Source organism: Mus pahari, chromosome 8 (genome assembly GCF_900095145.1).
Source record: "Mus pahari chromosome 8, PAHARI_EIJ_v1.1, whole genome shotgun sequence".
NCBI classification, from domain to species: domain Eukaryota; kingdom Metazoa; phylum Chordata; class Mammalia; order Rodentia; family Muridae; genus Mus; species Mus pahari.
Window position 1 is genome coordinate 23,131,453 of NC_034597.1, and position 21,283 is coordinate 23,152,735.

At 38.0% G+C, this 21,283-nt stretch overlaps 1 protein-coding gene across 2 annotated transcripts in view; it reads right to left on the reverse strand.

Moving 5' to 3' along the window:
- Ankrd28 (ankyrin repeat domain 28) overlaps window positions 1–21,068 on the reverse strand; it is a 143,606-nt gene extending 122,538 nt beyond the window's left edge. For both annotated transcript variants that reach the window (XM_029541391.1, XM_021202875.2), the window contains exon 1: window positions 20,928–21,068. Coding sequence is in view for 1 of the 2 variants with exons in the window: in XM_021202875.2 (XP_021058534.1) it covers window positions 20,928–20,954 (27 nt within the window). In the remaining variant the exon portion in view is untranslated. The remainder of the gene's footprint in view (window positions 1–20,927) is intronic.
- Window positions 21,069–21,283: the final 215 nt, after the last annotated feature.

Genomic DNA, 21,283 nt, shown 5'->3' on the forward strand with positions numbered 1-21,283 from the left:
CAAAGAATGCTCCCACATATTGCCAAAAATGAGCAAGAGGGGAAAAAAAAGAAAAAACTGGGAAGTGTTCTTGACGTAAACTGTCTGTAAGATTTGACTTCACCTTTTTAACAAGAAAATAAACTGGGGCTAGGTAGCTCAGAGCCCTTGCTACTCTCACAGAAGACCCAGGTTCAGTTCCCAACACTTACAACTCCCACAACTGTACGGTGTCTCACAACTGTCTCTAACTGCAGTTCTAGAGCATCTAACACTCTTTTCTGTTCTCTGTAAGCACCAGGCACACATGTAGTACTCTTACATACCTGCAGGCAACACACACACACACACACACACACACACACACACACACACACATTTTTAAGTGAATAAACTCATTTTAAGTCCATCTGTCCACCTCTCCTAAACTTAATTAACAGATGATGGAGAACAATTATGCTTGGGTTCCTACATATAAGCAGTATTTCAGTAACAGTGACTAAGTCTTCCTTCTAGGAAATCCAGTCAGGCTACCAATTCCAAGTGAGTCAACATCTTACAGTGATCTTTCAGTAAAGACAGTATTTATCATGTGCTTCTTAGGCGCATTATTAAGCCACAGAGGGAAGACAAGCTCTCTAACTTTGAGACCAAGGTACTTTAAAAAAATACAGGTGCTGGGTCGTAGCATTCATCCATCCACCTTTATCTGAATGTCATTGTATGTAAAACATTGTTATAAATGATAATGGTGTATGGAAGCCCCAGCCCATATAAACATGTGTCAAAGAAATATCATTTCAGATAAGGGAAATAAAACAATAGGCTCTAATTCTCTATGATCTTAGTATGTTCCATAGACATGTCTTTAAAGTACTGAATGTAATAGGTGAAAATGTTATTTTGATTTACATGTAGGAAGATCATGACATAATTATGTGCTTAAATTCAAATTTCTTTGTTATATATTTGGTGCTGGGCAAAATTATGACCTACCTCCCTTTCTGATATAATAAAGTTTAAGCTCAGGACTGAGCAAATCCCCCACTGCTTCAAGTCTAACTTTTATTAGTCAAAATCAAAAAAGCAGTATGCTAAACTCCAAAGGCAGGAAAGTTTACTGATTTGATGAATATGGATAAAAAGAGCTTCTGTAATCACAAAACCAACTTCTGGCCATCAGGGCAGTCCAGATAAAGTCTTCTGCAGAAATCACTCAAAGTAGGTGGTGGTGCAAATAAATGCCTCTGACACATACTGTTAACAGAATCTGGCAAGACCAGAAGGGGGGGTGTTTCTCCCTTTCATTTTAGACATGAGGAACTGGCAGTACAAACTAGGAATTTAAGTTTTCTGACCAGTTTTTCCTTAGAAGCAACAAAGCAACACCTCTTGAACATTTGTATGGATAAAAACTAGTGGAGATAAGGGACATCAAGTAACACGTCCTTGTCAATGACAAAACTACCGACAGGTCATTACTAATGTATGTTTTGCCTCTCCTTAAGAGAAAGATTAGACACCAAAGGATGTTTTGTTCCTTTAGTACATACAACCCCATTCCATGTATACAAACAGAAGACTGTTCACTCTGTAACAGTGGTTTCCCCAACTGTTGTTGCACACGGTGAGCTTCCACGATTCCTTCTATAAACTTCACTGAACTTTGCTAAAAAATGTGATTTTTTTAATAAATAATGCATACATGTGTTTCCATACATGTGTACATGCACCTGTATGCGCAAGTGCACATATGTGCACATAGAGGCCAGAAGACAACCTCAGTTGTCACCCTCAAGTATGCCATCTCCTTTGAGACAGGCTCTTATTGGCTTAGAATTCATTAATAAGGCTAAACTTGCTGGCCAGCAAGCCCTAACCATCCTCCTGTCTTCCCATAACTGGCACTTTTACATGTGTTCTGGAGACAGAATTGAGATCTTCATGTTTGCAAGGCAAACACTGTATGTACCTCCTGAGCCATTCCCCACAACTCCCAAATCTGTAAATGTTTATGCCTTCAAGTAACTACCTGGATGAAATTAGCCAAAACACTAAGGAAATAACAGGTAAAGGGGAGGTTCTCTTTCTAGAGCTTCTCTAACCAAAGTTATTTCCTCAAAGCGCAAACCTAAAGGGATAAGGAGCCTGGAGTCTCAAGAAACTTCTGACTGTGCGAGGTGTTGAGACTGATAAAGACGATGGAAAGTTTGGAAGACACCCAAATGCATTCTGAGATGGTCACGCTTCGGGGCCCAGTAGTGAAAGGTGGTGATTTGAACGAAAAATGTTCCTTACGGGCTCAGGGACAAAAGGTAAAATACAGTCAAATAATAAAAGAAATTGTTCAGGATGAAATCAGGTAGTAGCTAAAATTCATATGAAGAAAATGCAAAACCACCAAAGACCACTGCAGATAAAGAAAAGTGTAAAACAGTACATCCTATTTTTATTCTCTCTCGAATGTAAAAGTTTATTGTAGGAAAGAAATATAACTGTACTATTGGGCTTTTATATAAAGATATATACATACAGAAACAACAAAGAAAGGGGTAGTTATATAATAAAAGCTGTATTAGTGAAAAAAGAATGACAGTAGGTAGTTAACTTGAATCTAAGAATAAAGATTATAGGTTAATTAAAATATTATTAATCTTGCTTTACTTTTTTTTTTGTTTTGTTTTTGTTTTTGTTTTTTTGAGACAGGGTTTCTCTGTATAGCCCTGGCTGTCCTGGAACTCACTCTGTAGACCAGGCTGGCCTCGAACTCAGAAATCCGCCTGCCTCTGCCTCCCAAGTGCTGGGATTAAAGGCGTGCGCCACCACGCCCGGCTGCTTTACTCTTTAAATTGGTATATGTTATAGAATGAAATAATGAAAAGACTGCATGAGGTTATTATTAATGGACATAAGATATATAACAATGACAGCACTAAGAAGAGGAGAAGAAATGGAGTTAGCTACACTGAGACATTAATAGCATTCATATGTAGTACACTGCAATAAGTAAGACAAGTGCTTAATACATGGAACAAAAAGACAGAAATATGTTTTGAAAATCAAAGAAATCAAAAATGATAAAATAGGAAGAGATATCACACACGAATTAAAAGATAAAAGGATTAAGTCTGAAGATAAAGCTCACTGGTTAAGAAGTCACACTTCTCTTGCAGAGGAGCCAAGTTTGGTTCCCAGCACCTATACCTGGTAGCTCACAGACACACATACTTTGGACATAACATCACTCACAAACACATACCCACACAGAGACACATATATACACATACACTTAAAAAAATGAAAAAATTTTTAAAAAATAAATGGATTAAGCGCTCCTTTAAAAGAGGTTTAATTACGTGAGGGCCAGTATGATGACACAGCACTTGTGTCACAAACCTGATTGTTGAGTTCTAACTCCAGATCTCACGGTAGATGGAAAGTATAGATCCCAAAACTGGTCTCTGGCCTCCACAGGTAAACCATATGACAAGCATATCCATACCAAAAGACACATCATGGATACACAAGATTTTTTTTTTTAAAGACAGATTGTTTGACTGTATTCTAGAAAGAAATACCTAACACACTCAGGAATCAAAGTACGGAGGAAGCTGAATCCAGGAAGACCACCAGGTTCCAGGCCAATGTGAGCTCTTAGCGCACCACCCACAAAGCAATGCCAAATCATTGCTTACATTCCTAGAAGAGACACTTCAGATTCAAACTCATCATAAAAACAATGCTAAGAAACAATCACTGAAAATAAAATGTAAAGTTTTTTTTTAAAGGAGACAAAGGTATTTTATATTAAAACTATCAATTAAGCAGAAGGGTTCAAATATAAATGTATGCACTTAGTTAAAAATCCCCAAATAGGTAACTTTTTTTTAAAAAGAAATGATAGATGAAATTGCCAAGTTAAAGGTTAGAGGCAGATGTCACTCTTGTCCGCAATAATAAAAGTATAGGCAGGAAATTAGAAAAGATAATGAGGATTTGAACTTCACTACCAACTAATCTGACCCAAAAGACCTGAAAGAATCCAACAATACCACAATGCAAACAAATGCTTGTTAAGTCCCATAGACCATTTTCCAAACTATGTCAGTGATACAAAGAAAATCTCCAATCATAATGCAAGTGGCATAGAAATCAAAAACAAAACAAACCAAAAAACTAGGGTCAAAAATGGCATCACAAAGTAACTCAGAATATATTTTAGGTTGAATAATATAGCACAAGCTATATTATTATTATTATATTATTATTATTATTATATTAAGCTATTATTATTGTTTATAGAAGGCAATTTATAACTAAACATGAAAAATTTCAAACAAATTTCTACCTTAAGAATTAGAAAGAGAAAAGCTAAACCCAAAGCTAAAAGAAATGGTATTAGCTGGTTCTGCAGATCCAAAGCTGCAGGATCTATGACACAGGGCAAAACCAGGATATCCTAGAAGAGCCCTCAAGAGGATCCAGTATTGATAGTGTAGCAGGAACCAGAGGCCTTGAAACAGACCAATGACTCATTGTAATGATCATTTGCAAGTAAAGATGTGTGGCTAAAAGGGTGTAATGTGGGACTCACTGCAGCTTGCAGGAGATGTTTTGTTTTGTTTATTTTTAATTTTCTTTTTTGGAGGGAAGTTGCAAGAGTGGGGGGATACAAAGGGATGGGGAGATGATTGGAATTGGGGTACATGATATGATATTAACAAAGAATCAATAATTTTTTTTAAAAAGACCTTTTCACAAATACAGATACTCAAATATGATATATGACAATGAAAATGTTTTCACTAATTACTGAAATAAGTTGTATTTTTAAAGTTGAACTATAGTCAGTACATAGCATATTTCAGTAGTAAACTGAATTCTGGCTAAGAAGCATGGTAGAATATGCCTGCAACCTCTGCACTTAGAGCAGCTGAGACAGAAGGATCTTAAGTTTAAGGACAGCTTATGCTATATACAAAACAAACCAGAATAAGCAAAACTAATCTGAGTACTATAATGAGCATTTCTACCTGTTTTTCTGTCTTGCCTGAGTATTACAGTATTTCTAACAAACATAGTATATATAGACACTAATATGGAAAAATATGTAAGAAGGGGGTAAGAATTAAAAACAAAAATAAGGGATTAATTATCTAAATTTCAGTTAATATAAGATTAAGAATATATTTGGGGGGGGAAGAATGTTAATTTCCTTGAGCCAAAATAAAGAAGAGAGGGTTGAACTTATATAATGCCCAAGAGCTTGTGTTCAATCGCTAGGACAGGGAGGGGAGGGAGAAGAATGGCAAACTGTGAGAGTAACCCCAGTAAGTAAGACTCTATTAGAGTAAATTTCAAGAGATCACCCCAACTTCATTCTTGGGTGTAATTAGCCACCTCTTTAGTGTTTCCCATTCACGCCTAAAATAACTGTCCATATCTAATTTCATTTCACTCCATCATAAAGCTGATACCTTGCTTTATAGATGTAGCCCCAGTATCAAGGACCAACAGATAGCAGACATGAATTTATTTTTTAATCCAACAATCAGGGTATTTATTACATCCATTTCCACTAAAAGAATTACAAAGAAAACAATATACAAGAACTGGAGGTGTTGGAAGACTTGCCTACCATACAAATGAGGTTTTAAACACAAATAACACAAATTAAGGGAAACAGTTATCCCTAGAAAATAGTCCAAGGACTTATATTGATGGGTATGGACACTACAACAGATAAACTTCCCAAAGTACAGGGTAGGCACAACACATTTTTATTTCACACTTAAATCCAAAACTCCAGGTTAATGAATGATCACCTCAGAGACTAAGGAAGCTGGAAATCTACTCAAGCTGACAGAAGTTCTGGATATGAACCCATCATTTCTAAAGCTGTTCTGGCAACAAATGGGAAATAGGATTATTCAAGGGAGGAAATAAAGTAACACTCAACACTTGGACTAAATTTCCTATCTCCTCCTCCTCCACCACCACCACCATCAAATGCACACATGAAGAAGCAGTAAATATTAGTTAACTGTGTTAGTGATCTTTGGTCTCTGGGTCTAACTAGGCTCTCCCAATGCACATTCTAAGAAAAGCTTACAACAATGTATTTGATTATGATGGATACTCAATAGTAATCCCTGTCTTGGGTACTGTAACTATTTGTATAAACTAAAAGCAGCGGAAGGAAAACTCTACTTTCAACCAAGGTCATATTAGATAGAGCTTTTCTATTTTCCAGACTTTAAAAACATTGTTTCTTTAATCAGAGCAATTTATGCCTAAGTTAAACAAAGCCCAAGAGAATATAGGTGCCACTTGCCAAAGTCTTTTCCCTTTGACCTGTGACAAGCAATCTCTAGAGGCTTTTTCCTACCTCCTGTGGCTTTTCAGAATTCCCTTTCCTCCACCCAGTCTATGTTCTCCATTGTTGTCTCTTTGATCATGAGCCCTTCTCATTCTCAAATAAATTCATTTACTGATTACTACCTCAAACACTCTTCTATGAAATCATATTTAACAGCCTACTCAAGGACATTTCAATGTTTACAAGTTCCAACTTCAATATTTCCAAAATAAAATTCATCTTACTGGCCTTATTTCAAATGAATTTAACAGCCTACCAATTCCTGTACTTTATCAATTCTCCAGAATTCATCCAAAATACAAATCTTATATTGCCTGCTTTGGATAATTCAGTGATAATCCAGAATTAAGTTCCAAACCCCTAGAACACAGATTCTCTATGGCCTGGTCACTTCCTCATACTCCATGTGAGGAACCATATATGCTAACATTCTGACTGGGGGACTGGGGAGGTGTCACTGACACATGGCTCAGACTGCCTTTGAATCTGCAGCAATCCTCTTGTCTCAACCTCCCCTAAATGCTTGGCCAGATTTCCTGCCAACAATTCTCCAAGTACATTTGTAGTGGCTATTCCTGGTTGTCAACTTGACTATATTTGAAATGAACTACAATCCAGAATTGGAAGGCTCACCAGTGACCCTAATCTGGAGGCTGGGAGATAGAAGTTTCTGATCTGGATCTTGGTATGAAGATCTTGAGGCATAGTGGCTATGGATTCCAGAAAATTAAGACAGGGAGATCTCCGAGTTCAAGGTCATCTGGGATTAAAGGTGTGGTGGCACGCACCTTTAATCTGGGCTACACCTTCTGCTGGAGACCATATAAGGACATTGGAAGAAGAGAATCTGGCTCTTGCTCTTCTGCCTGCTTGCCGTGTGGGACTAAGCAACTGCTAGATCCTTAGACTTCCATTCACAGCTACTACTGAACCATTGTTGGGAATTGGACTGCAGACTGTTAAGTCATCAATAAATTCCTTTACTATATAGAGACTATACGTAAGTTCTGTGACTCTAGAGAACCCTAACTAATACAACATTCTTGTATGCTTTGCAATCTGGCTATAGAATCTGATGCAAAATAAAATCAGTCGGTCAAAGGAATAATGAACTGTGTTACATCTGGAGTGAATGTAATGGACTGAAATGATCAAACAGGAAAATGTTGGAGAGATCTGAGCTTAAATAAAAACTTAAGTCCATAATCACAAATTTGGGAATCACAAGAAATGTTTATTTGTGGATGGAAGGGCTGTATCAATAACACAATTTTGGTTGAAACTAAGATTCTTTTTTCTATTTTCATTTTACTCATAATTACAGTGTCCAGGATGAAACAAGTGATATCCACATTTAAGAAGTCACCAATATACACTGTGACTGATGGGATAACTAAGATCTCTCCAAAGTGGATCTCAGTACTGTTTTCCTCATTCTCACATGCGCTTGGAGGTATCCCTCAATTTAGATGTTTATCATCCATAGGCACAGCAACTTGGGAGCCACCTGATAGGTCTCAAAGCTCTTTGGAGTCAGCACAGAAGGGAAACATCTAAAGTGAGACCCAGTCGCTAACAATGAACCATGGGGGCTGATCTAGAGTACCTGCATACAGCACCAACCAACCAGTGTGGTGAGAATAAAGAATGACCACTAACTGTTCCTCCTCCAGACCTGGCAGATTGTTTTATAGAAGCTAGAGAGAATCCTTCTCTAATTCTTTCTTTTACCTTTTTTCTTTATATTACTTTCAGTACTTTTTACAATTTAAAACAAAGCTTTTTCTGTTTTATTATGTATTGTTGCTCTTTTTAACAGTCCTTGAGATTAAACCCCACAGCCTTGGGCATGCTACCCTGATCCAACACACCTCTCCAGCTTCTTCCTCTCATCTAATAACGCTTACCTTGTTTTTTGTTTTTTTACTTTGTAATCAAATTTTTCTCTCTTGTTCTTTTCTTCATTTTTAAACCTCCTCTTTTCATTCTTTTATTAACTCTTCCTTCATAGTTTTAATTTCATAGCTTACTCCACATTGCTCTTTCTTTTTCTATGATTAAGTGATATAGCAGTCTTTAATTGATTTTTTTATTGTATTTCTATATTTAGTTTGCTTGGGTATTGCTGCTCTTAGCCACCATTAGCTTTCTTCTCTGAAGAGTCCTGGGAATTGAGTCCTCAAGAAAAGGTTCCTCACTAACACAGACACATAGAAAACTAAAGAGATACACATCCCAATAACTGCACAATCACAGCAGAAAAAACAACTTGAAAAAGAATGGAATAAATCTTCAATAACCAAATTCAAACCTAGGGAAATGGCTGGAATGTTGGGGACACACACAAACACATGCACGTGTGCATGCAATTTTTAAAATGATCAATGACCTCAAAGAGGATTCATGTAAACAAATAATGTAAAGACGTCAATTTGTGACTTGGACAAGGAATTCAGCAAATTCATATATAATTGGGGTGTGGGAACCCCTAGTAATGAAAAGCTCAATAAATCAAATAGAACCAATGAAAAAGGTTGAGAATACATTCAGACGGCAACAGGGTAGGGAATGTATCATCACCACAACTCTTACGATTTCTAGGATATAATTTAAGAATCAAGAATACAAGTCTTTGGTACAGAGGGAAGCTATAAAGTTGGGTGTGATGGTACATGCCTATATTCCCAGTACTTGGGAGTCTGAAGCAGGAGGGTCACCACAGTGAGTTCTACATCAGCCTAGGCTATATAGCAAGATCTTATCCCCAAAGAAAGGAAGGGAAGAGAGGAGGAGAAATTATAGCAGAAAACTCTCTTAGGTTTAAGGAAAGAGAAACATCCAAATATAGGACACATTATGAATCCCTAATAGTGACCAGAAATCCTCCCAAATCATCTTACATTTAAAATGCCCAGAGTCCAACAACAACAACAACAACAACAAAAAAAAAAAAAAAAATGCTGAAAGTTTCCAGGCAGAAGGTACGTTCTTTTTTACTATGGACCTATCAAAATAATAGATGCTCAATAGAATTCCTAAAGGCTAGAAGAGCATGTACTAATTATTATACATCCTGAAAGTGACTGCTAACCACAATTTCTATCTAGCAAAATTATCTTTGAAATCTGAAGAATTAAAAAAAAAAAAAATGCTACAATGAGCATAAAGCAAAGAAATTAATGACTACCAAAACAGCAGTGTATATACTTCCAGCAATACTACACAAAGAAGAAGACAGAAAGACAAATCACTAAAGCTCAAAGAAAAAAGAAAACCTCACTAGGCGAACAAATAAGCAAATGAGAATTAGTAAAGAATCAAACTCCGGGCACACGCCTTCAATCCCAGCACTCGGGAGGTAGAGGCAGGCAGATTTCTGAGTTCAAGGCCAGCCTGGTCTACAAAGTGAGTTCCAGGACAGCCAGGGCTACACAGAGAAACCCTGTCTCGAAAAGCCCAAAAAGAATCAAACTCAATATACCAGCAAACCTCTAAAGTGAAAAGGAAAAACTCTGCATCTGCCTTTAATAGCCTAGATCTTTCCATTGAAATAAATGGGTTTGGTTTAACACATATATGTTTGGTTAAAAAAACCAAAGCCAACTGTGTGCAAGAATATCACCTTAACAGCACATGCATCTCAAGCAAACAGATAACCCAAGAGTAAGGAGGAATAGGTTATATTTGTATATTAAAAAGTAAAAGCAAGAAAATCAGTCAGCATTAGGCAGCTCCTTGTCAAGCTATGACTGTAAACATCAAAATTTGCACTCAATTTCATCAATCAAACACTACTTGTCTACATATATAAGATGTGACTTTAATATTCCTCTCTCATGACAGATTATCTAGACAAAAAAAAAAATCAACAAAGAAACTTTTGAGTTAAACTATACCATATATCATATGGCTTTAGTAACACCTATAGAATATCCCATTCAAGAGTTACAACATACATACTGCTCTTGCCCGCCCGTGACACTGTCTCCAAAACTGATTACATTTTAGGATATAAAAACAAATATTAGCAAATAAAAAAATATTGAAGTACTTTCTTTTATCTCTCCAAATCAAAATGAAACCAATACCAAGTGGAACTACAGAAAATATACAAACATATAGAGAATGAACCTGCAAATTTTTAAAGAAATTGAGAGAAATTAAAAATGTCTTACAATCCAATAAAAATGAGAACATATTAAAGCAGGTGAGATACAGCAAAAGCCGTTTTAGGGGGAAATTTATAGCAATGAGTGCACATATCAAAAACCCCAATATCTAACTAGAATAACCTAATGATTTTTCACATAGTCTAGGAAAAACAAAAATCTAAAATTAGAAGGAAAGAAAATAAAGGAGATAAATAAAATGGAGATTAAAGCAACAATAAAAAGGACCAATATAAACAAAAGGTTCACTTTTTGAGAACTTAAACAAGATTAACAAACCCTTATTTAAGCAAAGATAGATGGTCCATATTAATAAAAGGAAAAACCAAAAGAGTAGCTTTTAAAAAGAATACCAATGATATACAAAGGATCATTAGGAATATTTTGAAATCTTGTGTTCCAGTAAGTTGAAATTTTTAGAATAAATTTCTAGATATGTGTAACATACCAGAATTGATCCAAGAAGGTAAAAACAAACAAACAAAACCTTCAAAGATCAACAGCAAGAAGTATTACAACAGTAATAAAAAAATCTCAACAAGGAAAAATCATATGACCGGATGGAGTCCTGGCTGCACTCTACCAGATCTTTAAAGACCATCAATGCTCCTTGATCTGTTCTATGAAACAGACAGGGAAGGAACACTACAAACTCATCTACTAATCCAGCAGATATAAGAAAACAGTAAGAACAACCAACTACAGACCAATTTCCTTGATTAAACAAACAAACAAACAAACAAACAAAAAGCCACCTTAAAATATTTGCAGACTAAACAAAAATACACTAAGAGATTATGATCAAGTCTGTTTTCAGGAATGTAAAAATAGCTCAACATACATAAATCAATAAATGTAAGGTAACAAACACAAAATTAGGTGGGTGGGGGAATTAATGGATCTTAAAAGAAACCTAAAAAGCCTTTGACAAACTCATATCTGTTCATAAAAGGCTGTTAGAAGCTTGCAATACAAAGATCACTATTAATTAATCATCATCAATACAAAGTACCTCAAAATAGTGGGGCTACTGACCAAAAAAACCTACTGCCAACTTGAAACTGATAGGGGAAACACTGAAAGCATCAAGACTGAGAAGGACTGCCCTCTCCCCAGCACTCTGAAAGCAGAGGCAGGTGGGTCTATCTGATCTATACTGGGAGGTCCAGGCCAGCTAGGGATAGATAGATAGCAAGACCTTAATCTCAAAAAAACAAAACTCCTCAAAAGAAATAAAAATTACATAAACAGTAAAAAAAGTAAACTATATTTACAAGTGACATGAGTCTATACTTAAAAGATGCCCAACACTCCACCAGAAAACTCAAGATCTGAGAGAACTTTCAACAAAATAGCAGGATATAAAATCAAAACACTAAAATTAGTAGTCACCTGAGAAATGTAAATTATACCCATCAATAATGAATATGTTTAGAGAGAAAAAAATCAGGAAAAAACCTCATTCATTAGCCTGAAAGCAAAGTACCACCACCAACAAAATAATAAACTTAACTAGATCTCTACAATGAAAAGTATAAATGATGAAGAGAATGAAAGAAGCAACAGAAGATGAAAAGACTAACCATGATCCCATGATCGCATACCAAGCAATCTGCAGATTTAAAGCAATCCCCATCAAAATTCTTCAGGAATTTTTTTTAATCAAAAAAACTCATATGAGCCGGGCAGTGGTGGCGCACGCCTTTTATCCCAGCACTTGGGAGGCAGAGGCAGGTGGATTTCTGAGTTCGAGGCCAGCCAGGGCTATACAGAGAAACCCTGTCTTGAAAAAACAAAAAACAAACAAACAAACAAAAAAACCTCATATGAAAATACAAATAACCAAAGTAATGAAGACAAATTACACTGCAAAGTGAGAGGCAAACGGCAGCAGAGTTCAAACACACAGAAGCCAACAGATAAGAAGAAAAGACCCAGATATAAACCTACATAACTGACGCCATGTGATTCTCAACACTGGGGCCAAAGCATACATTAGCAAAAAGGCAGGCTCTTAACAAATGATACTAAGAATATATATATATCTGCAACTAGACCCCACTCAGTCACTTTGTGTATAAAAATCAATTCAAAATGTTTCAAAGTCCTTAGTTTAAGAAACTTCTAGAATAAAACAGTTACAAGAAAGGAGCATAGGAGACAACTTTCTAAACAGGACTCCAATAGCTCAAGAAATAATAGCAAGAACTGGTAAATGGGATTGCATGAAATTTAAAAGCTTGTGTGCAGATAAAGAAATAAGTATAGGCAGTGATACACATCTTTTGTCCCAGCACTTGGAAGGCAGAGAGAGGCAGTTCAAAGCCAACCTGGTCTTCTTAACTCCAAAACAGCAAGGACTACCTTCCCCAGTGGTTCTCAACCTCCCTAATGCTGAAACCTTTAATTCAGTTCCTCACGTTGGTGACCCCCAACCATGAAATTATTTTCATTGTTATTTCATAACTGTAATTTTGCTACTGTTATGAATCTTAATTATCTGCTTTCCAATAATCCTAAGTGACCCCTATGGAAAGGTCACTCAACTCTCAAATGGGTCACAACCCACAAGTTGAGAACCACTGACCTAGAGAAATCCTGTCTCCAAGGGGGAAATGTTGGTAAGATGGCTCAGTAGTTAAGAACATGTACTGCTTTTGCAGAAGAACCAGATTCAATTCCCAGCACCAACACAATGGCTCATTACTATCTGCAATTCCAGTTCCAGAGGATCCAATTCTGGTTTCTGAAAGCTCCAGGCATATTGAAGATACATAACTACTTTTTTAAAAAATGAAAGCATTACCAGAATGAAGAGACAGTCTACACAATAGGAAAAATCCATGCAGTCTACCTAATGGATGGTTAATATCCAGAATATAAAATGAAATATATGTACACACACACATATATTATCAATAAATGTGCAAATGAACAAAACAGACAGTTCTCAAAGAAGCAGGAATGGCCAATAAATAAGTGGGAAAAAATGGTCAATATCTTTGTGTTGAGTTTTTGTCTGTACCCAAAAGTCTAGTTGCCCAAGACTAAATTCTAACATTTACCAGCTTTCGTTGTGCAAACCTTGCTCCTTAATTTAAAACTATTGCCTAAATAAAAACTGCTACAGCCAATTACTGGAGGGATTAGAGGTAGGTGGGTTTTGAGTTACCTGGCTGGGGGTTTCGGAGAAGGGAAGGAAGAAGGATGTAGCAGTGAGAGGAGGAAGCCACCATGGGAGGAGGTGAACCATGAGCACATGGCCAGGAGAAACAGCAAGTATCTGGGGCACGCTGCTGGGGAGGCAGCCAGGCCAGCAGTTAGAAAAGTAGATTAGGGGTTACCCGTTTTATATTTTGGGCAGATAAACCAGGCAGCAGACCAGGCCAAGGTGTTCCACGTGGGAGAGGTTTATTATGCGGGAGTGGGGGAGCAGCGAAGCGGGTAGAAGGGTAGAGAAGAGGAGAGAGAGAGAAAGAGGGGGGAGAGAAGAAGAGAGAGGGGAGGGGTTGGCTTCCTCTCTTATACAGAAAATGACATCACACCAGTGAGGGCGGGAATTGAGCCAAGTGGATTGTAGGATAGAAGGTCGGTGTCCTGGCAACGCAGGTCAAGGGTCACATGGCTAGGCGGGGCTTGCAGTATCCTGGTGCTAACAACCCGCCCCCCCCCACCCAAGTAACTGTCCAAAGCCAAATAAAATAACCATAGCCCGAGACTCATTCATTCATAAGCTAGACGAGTAAAAGTTTAAATTGGTTCAGCTACATCTTTGGTCACCTGGGAAGTGAAGTCCCTATAGTAAAATTCTATCTTAACCAGTCAGAATGGCTATCATAAAGAAAAACAACAACAACAAACAACAACAACAAAAACCTGGCCAGTATGTGGCTGAAAGATCACTACTGTAAACCACTGTTGTGAATATAAATTAATCCAGCTACCATGCAATACAATATGGAGGTTACTCAAAAATAGTTAACATATAATTTACTTTCCAACATATACTTTCCAAGTATGTGTTCAAAGGAAGTAGAGTCAGCACACAAAAGAGATAGATAAATATTCATGTTTATCACAGCACATTAGCTACGTTATAGAAGGGAATAGAAAGCATCATGCTATGCAAAATAACCCAGACTCAGAAAAATTAATACCGTGTTTTTTTCTTACATGTAGAATCTAGATGGGGAAAAAGAAATCCAAAAAAGATATTTAAGTACATAGGAAAAGCAAGAGGATCAGCAGGGTATGACGAGACAGCAATGGGAGGAGTTGAATACAGTCAAAGTGCTTTATATGCATTTATGAAAAAGGCCACAATAAAATGTATTACATGCTAATGAAAATATCAAAATGAAAAAAATGTTCTCACTCCCACTCTACTTCTGCTTTCATATTTAAAGTTTTCAGTTTCTCATAAAATATTTTATGTACATTGTCCAAGTTATAGCACCAGCTACCTAACTGTTCTCGGACATCCGCCTCTCTTCCTTTTATAATATGCCCTTCCAAAACTTGCTTCTATATTCCAAGTGCTGGTATTACAGGCACCAAGTCCATTCCTGTTAAAACTTAAAATGTAGTGATTAAAGGCTGGGTGTCCCAGACCCTTCTAGAATCTAGTAAAGTTCAAAAACTATGTACATACACACATGGGCAAGCTTACTGAAATCTGACTTTATTTGAAGAAGGCTCAGCTATTGCTGTCTAAATTCTCAGCCGAATATTCAAAGTACTCATAACACAGTCACTGATAACTTGGCCATCCTTTACAATTACACTTAATGAGACTGTCTCCTCGTTATCCTAGCATCTTCTTTCTTGGCCTACCATGCCATTTTTCTCTTGATATTTTCAAGCATAACTATTTGCTTCTGACATTGAAATATACTTTTGGTGAACCTAAAATAGTTCACTTGCCCCAAGAGTTTCTATCTAACTATAATCTGATGCTTTCTGAATACTGAAACATGCTATCTCCACCTTTTATGGAACTCAATAGGTATTAATTACTTTGTATGACACAAGCTATAAACCACTGTTAGAAATGAGCTTTAAATTTTCAATTGTCCATTATATTTTCACTTAATATAATTTATGTTTTCCTTTAACTTCTATACATTTTGCACTGGAAGTAACTCACATAATGTGTATTTATGTAGCCTTTTCTCCTCTTTTAGCTAATATTACCCTTAAGGGCAGAGATTACACCTATCTCTTTCTTCTGTCCTGTTTATTCTCTAAGACAGACAAATCTAACATAGAATACCTGAATATATGAGTTATCAATGTTCTGCAGCATTTGATGCATTCTGTAAACATAATTATAAGGTATTACAAAGTATTTCAGTCTCTGTTCTATGGCTAAAAAGAGACCCCATGACCACGGCAATTCTTATAAAAGAAACCATTTAATCGGAGGCTGGCTTACAATTTCAGAGGCTTAGTCCATCATCGCCATGGTGGGGAGCATGCCCCTGGAGTAGCGGTTGAGAGCTACATCTTGACCCACAAGCAGAAAGATAAATTGGAACTAGCATGGGCTTTTGAAAGTCAAAGCCCACACCCAGTGACACAGATCCTCCAACAAGGCCACACTTCCAAATCCTTGTAATCCTTTCAAACAGCTCTACTCCATGGTTACTAAGTATTCAGATCTATGAGCCCGAGGGGTCCTTCTTAGTCAAACTACTACACAAATATTATCTCTTCTTTCTTTCCCTCCTCATGAAAAGCCTAATCATGTTCAGTTCTCAGTAGATCCTTGAGCAAGTGAGAATTTGTACTACACAAAATAAGTTCATTACTAAATTTTTATGTAGATTTTTAAAATCTATTCTTTAAAAATTCATACATTGTAACCACATATAGTTCAAGGCCCCTGGTCTACAAACCAGGTTCCAGAGAAACCCTGTCTCAAACTGGCCCCTCCCAACACTGTAGATGGTGGTGAGCTTTAACTCTATTACTCAGGAGATGTCTGTAAAGGAAGATCTCTGTGAGTTTGAGGCCAAGTAGGTCTATACAGCAAGTTCTGGGACAGCCAAGGCTGATACCAACCACTGGTCTAATCATCACACATTATATAATATTTTCAATTATCATATCTCATAATCATGTACCTAATAGGGCCCTAAAATTTTAACATTTTTACATGGAAGAATAACAGTATTTTAAGAAACCTATATACTAAATGCAAGTATAAAAAAATTTAAAAATCTAAAAACTAAAACCCACTACCCTTTAGTATTACTGCAAAAAAAATTTTAACTCCAGTTATAAACAAATTCTGAAAAATAGAAAAACACGACTCCACACTAATGTTAAGTAAGCTTCAGGTGCAAATAAAATGGTCTAAGTATTTTTAAATGTTTATTATTTTATTTTATTTTATTTTGCAAACTCTTGACTATGCTACAAAAGTTTATGGCCATGGTTAGTAATCCAGCTTAGTGATGAGTGTCTGTTTAGCATAAGACCCTTGGGTTTGAATCCAGCAGGCCTATTCGAGACACACAAAGTTATAGCCAACAGACTAATGAAACCTTTACAAAGTATTTTGCAAAATCAAATGAGACATAAAAGGCCATATGCTATATGATTCCATTTAAATTAAATATCCAGAACAGGCAAATTCACAAAAAATAGATTGTTGATTGCCAGGTGTAAAAAGCAAGAGAAAGTTGAAAATGATTGCTAATTGTCATGTGGTTTTCTGGAGTGGTAAAAATGTTCTAGAATTAGTGGTGATTACAGTTTTGTGAAAACAACTAAAAAAAAAAAAAAACAAAACAAAAAACACTTATTTTAAGAGTGTAAATTTTATGGTATACAAATTCTAGCTCAATTTTTTAAAAGGTTTATGACCAGGTTGGTAGTGTAGAGGTCCCAGATCCAATCCCTGGCTACGATACACAACACACACACACACACACACACACACCGGGTAGAGGAGGAAAGGAGGGAGGGAGGGAAGGAAGGGGAAGAAGGGAAGGGGGGACAGCAGAGAGGGAGACCACTGTGGCCCCTTTTTTTTTAAAGAATACTCAGTTGAATATGAGTACCATTTCTGGAGTTTTTCTCCAAATCCTCAGAATTAGCAGATAGAAACTAGTTTCATACTAGTCCTGTTATAACCCAAGTATTCACTGTTGTTACAGGTAATTATCAGTTTACTAACATAAATAGATTTTTCCCCAACAATGTGGACTTCTGGTATCCTAAAGGAAAATAGAATTCCAGAAATACTAGACATATCTGCACAACTACAAAGGCTTGGGGATGAGCAGCGACTAGCAAGTCTGACATTAAGGTCCCGCTCTCCACCACTCCCCATCATTTTCTATATGCTGAAGTGTCAGTTGCTATCTAGCTTCTCAAATGGGGAACCTAAACAAAGACCAACAATCTTTCTTAATAGAACATAATGCTTATGATTTAAAATGTAACTATATATGAGTAATTTTCATCACCTAAGGAGATAAAATAGACCATGATAACCTCAGGAGAGAAAATTCTGCCACTGTTACACAAAGCCAAAGTGAAGTAATTCAGGAAAAAAGTTCCTATCTGCTGTTATCAACAGAAAAGATTCATTTTAGTAACAATTTAAAAAATATTTTCATCTACTCATAGGCAGAAAGTAATACAGTAATTCTTTCTTATTTGCTTAATTACATGCTGCCACAAAGTAAATGCTGTCATATTCTGATTACAGAATGAATGAGGACAATTTCCTTTATTTGCTTACTGATTTTATATTTGCCTTCACTATGTATCTTGTGTGTGTGTGTGTGTGTGTGTGTGTGTGTGTGTGTGTGTGTGTGTTCCTGTGGGTACATATGTGCATGTGGAGGTCAGAAGCCAATCTCCAGTGTCATTCCTCAGGAGTAAAGCAGGCTAGGCTGGCTAGCTAGGAAGCCACAGGGATTTACCTGTCTCTGCCTCCCCACTGCTGAGATCACAAGCATGTACCATTGTGCCCCAGGTTGTTTACTGAGTTTCAGGAATCAAACTCAGATCCTCATGCTTATGTAGTTGGCAAGCTCTTTAGTGATTATGTCATCTCCTCATCTCTGACTTTATATCTTTACCATGTAGAACCATTCTCATATTTAAATGTTGAAGAAAATCCTTACTCATGTCTAACTTCCTTCTACTATTGTTTGCAAGGTTAAAAAAATTATACTACTTCCTAACTCGAATGTATATAAAGCTGTTGAGTTAAAAGTAATATCAACTACCTTCCAGATTTAAAATCCTGTGTACATATACAGGTCTTCTCACCTTTCCTCCAAAAACTACTTTGTCTAGCTGATATGCTTTCCCTAGAAATGGAAAACACTAAACTATTGAATCCCACTTCATTTCTATCATCACTTCTAATGTCTTGAAACATACCAATAAATTGATTTCTAAAAACAAGTGCAATTCCCTTTAAATTAAGAAAAACTCAGTTCTTTGTCTTTCAAAAGAACTAGATGAGCCAATTACTTAGTAATACAGTAAGTCTTCCCCAGCAATGCCATCTCATTAACTTACTCAAGTATTCTCAAGTGTACAGGTGACACTTTAAAAATCTATCACCACTGGGTGTGTTAAAGAATATTACATAAAACTTAATCAGTGTTACAACTGCTTCAAAACTGTTCTTATTAAACACTCAAATGCACAGACGCCAATAGATTTTTATTTTTTTTTTTATTTTGTTTTTTTTTTTCGAGACAGGGTTTCTCTGTATAGCCCTGGCTGTCCTGGAGCTCACTCTGTAGACCAGGCTGGCCTCGAACTCAGAAATCCGCCTGTCTCTGCCTCCCAAGTGCTAGGATTAAAGGCGTGCACCACCATGCCCAGATAGATTTTTATTTTTTTATTTTTTATTCATGTTTTTTTTAATAAAGATCATCTAATAGTCTACCAAATCCCTAACATACACAATGACCAAATCACAAAATACATTTCCAAAAGTGAAGGATTACAACCAAATATTCAGGTACAAAGTGTTACTAGAGTAATAAAGATTAGTTGAAAATCTAGATCTTGAGTTTCTTGGTATTAACTACATATGAATTAGATGATCTGGGCTTGAACTCTGCTTGTTATTAACAGATTTTTTTGTTTTTTCCTGACAGAACTTTGTGCAATGAAAGGTTTTGCTACCTGTGGCTAGTGAGCACTTTTGAAAAGTGTGCTTTTGTCTAGCACAACTAAGAAACTGTGTTTTCTTAATTTTAATCAACTTAAAGATTCGATGTGTAGCTAGTGGAACATGAACAGTAAAGTTATTCACATAATTTGAAATACAAACTTATCAACCAGTTTTTCAAAGTATCATGCCCTATTGTCAATATCACCTAAAATTCTGCTGATACCAAATGATAAAGCCAGCATTCAGCCTACGTAGAATATTCACTTTTTAAACAAGAATTGACATTAGCTAGATTCAAAACTTAAGTTTTAATTGGTAGAAAATTACATAAAACATATTAAGTTTTTCCCTGTCGTTTTTGTTAAGCCTGTGCTCACTTTCTGATTGGTTTCTCAATCCACGCAAGTAACTTTCCCTTCAAATCTGTTCAGTATCTCCTATTCAGAAAAATGGCAAAAGAGGTATTCAGCATTAATAGGTTCCCACGACTCCGTAAATTCCACACGTTAATTTCCCTTTTCCTTAAAAGACACAAACACTGGGGAGCGTCTTATGATTCACCTTCTCACCTTTTTTAAGGGTAACAAAAGTTCATTCATACATAGTTGCGATTTCATTGGTAGATACAGAGTTATTTTTCCCAGCCCACAGTGTCAGTCTTCTGAGCACTTCGGGTGTTCTTTGACAAGCTCTTCCTAAGTCAAGAAAACTAAACCAAGATGGTGCAGAATACGCCAAGAGAAAACCAGTCTGGGAATATGCACCGTAACAACCAGTCCCCAGCAGACTCCATCGGCACCGGTGGGTTTGCTTTCGACCGCCACCACCTCTCCGCAGAGACAGTGCGGTGGACCGTGAACCGCCCCACGGAGCGAACCCGAGGGCAAGGTCGTGACCCCAGGTCACGGCCGCCGCCTGCCCCGCTCCGACTCCGCACAGCCAAGCCACCTGTTAGGCCCGAGCCTCACCTGGCAGGAAAGAGGAGGCGCCTACCCGGCAGCGCGCCGGACGCGAGGGCGGCGAGCGCGGAACCCGCCCCTGTGGCGGCGGCCGCGATCCCCCGGCGGCACGTGGGTTTCTCGGAGCTGGGGCTGCACTGACAGGCGGACGGCCCGCACGGTTCCCGACCCGGGACACCCTCTTCCCTCGCTGCCACCGCGCCGACAGGGCACCCGGGCGGCCCACGCCGCTGGTCCACCCTCCCCCGGCTCCTCGGTGGCGCGATCCCGCCCCGCCGCCCCTCACCTACCTGGTCGCGGAGTTTGAGGAACGCCATGGCGGTCGCCGCCGTTCGGCCACTACCCGCGCCCGGCGGGTAGGTGGCCGGCTACGTTGAAGAGAGCGCGGGCAGGGGGCGGCGCCGCCTCCCCGGCCGCCCGCCGCCGCCGCCGCGAAGAGCCCCGCCGGTCCCGCCTCCTCCACCGAGGACTCCCGCCCTCTTTCTTCCGTCCTTTCTCTCTCTGTCTCTCCCTCTCTCGCTCTCAGCCACCTCCCACACGCAGCCGTCGCCTCCGCCGCCGCCTCACACCCCCTTCCCGAAATACCCCGGCAGCCCCCGCCGCCGCGCCGCTCCAGCCCGCGGCCGCGGCGGCATCCAAACTCCAC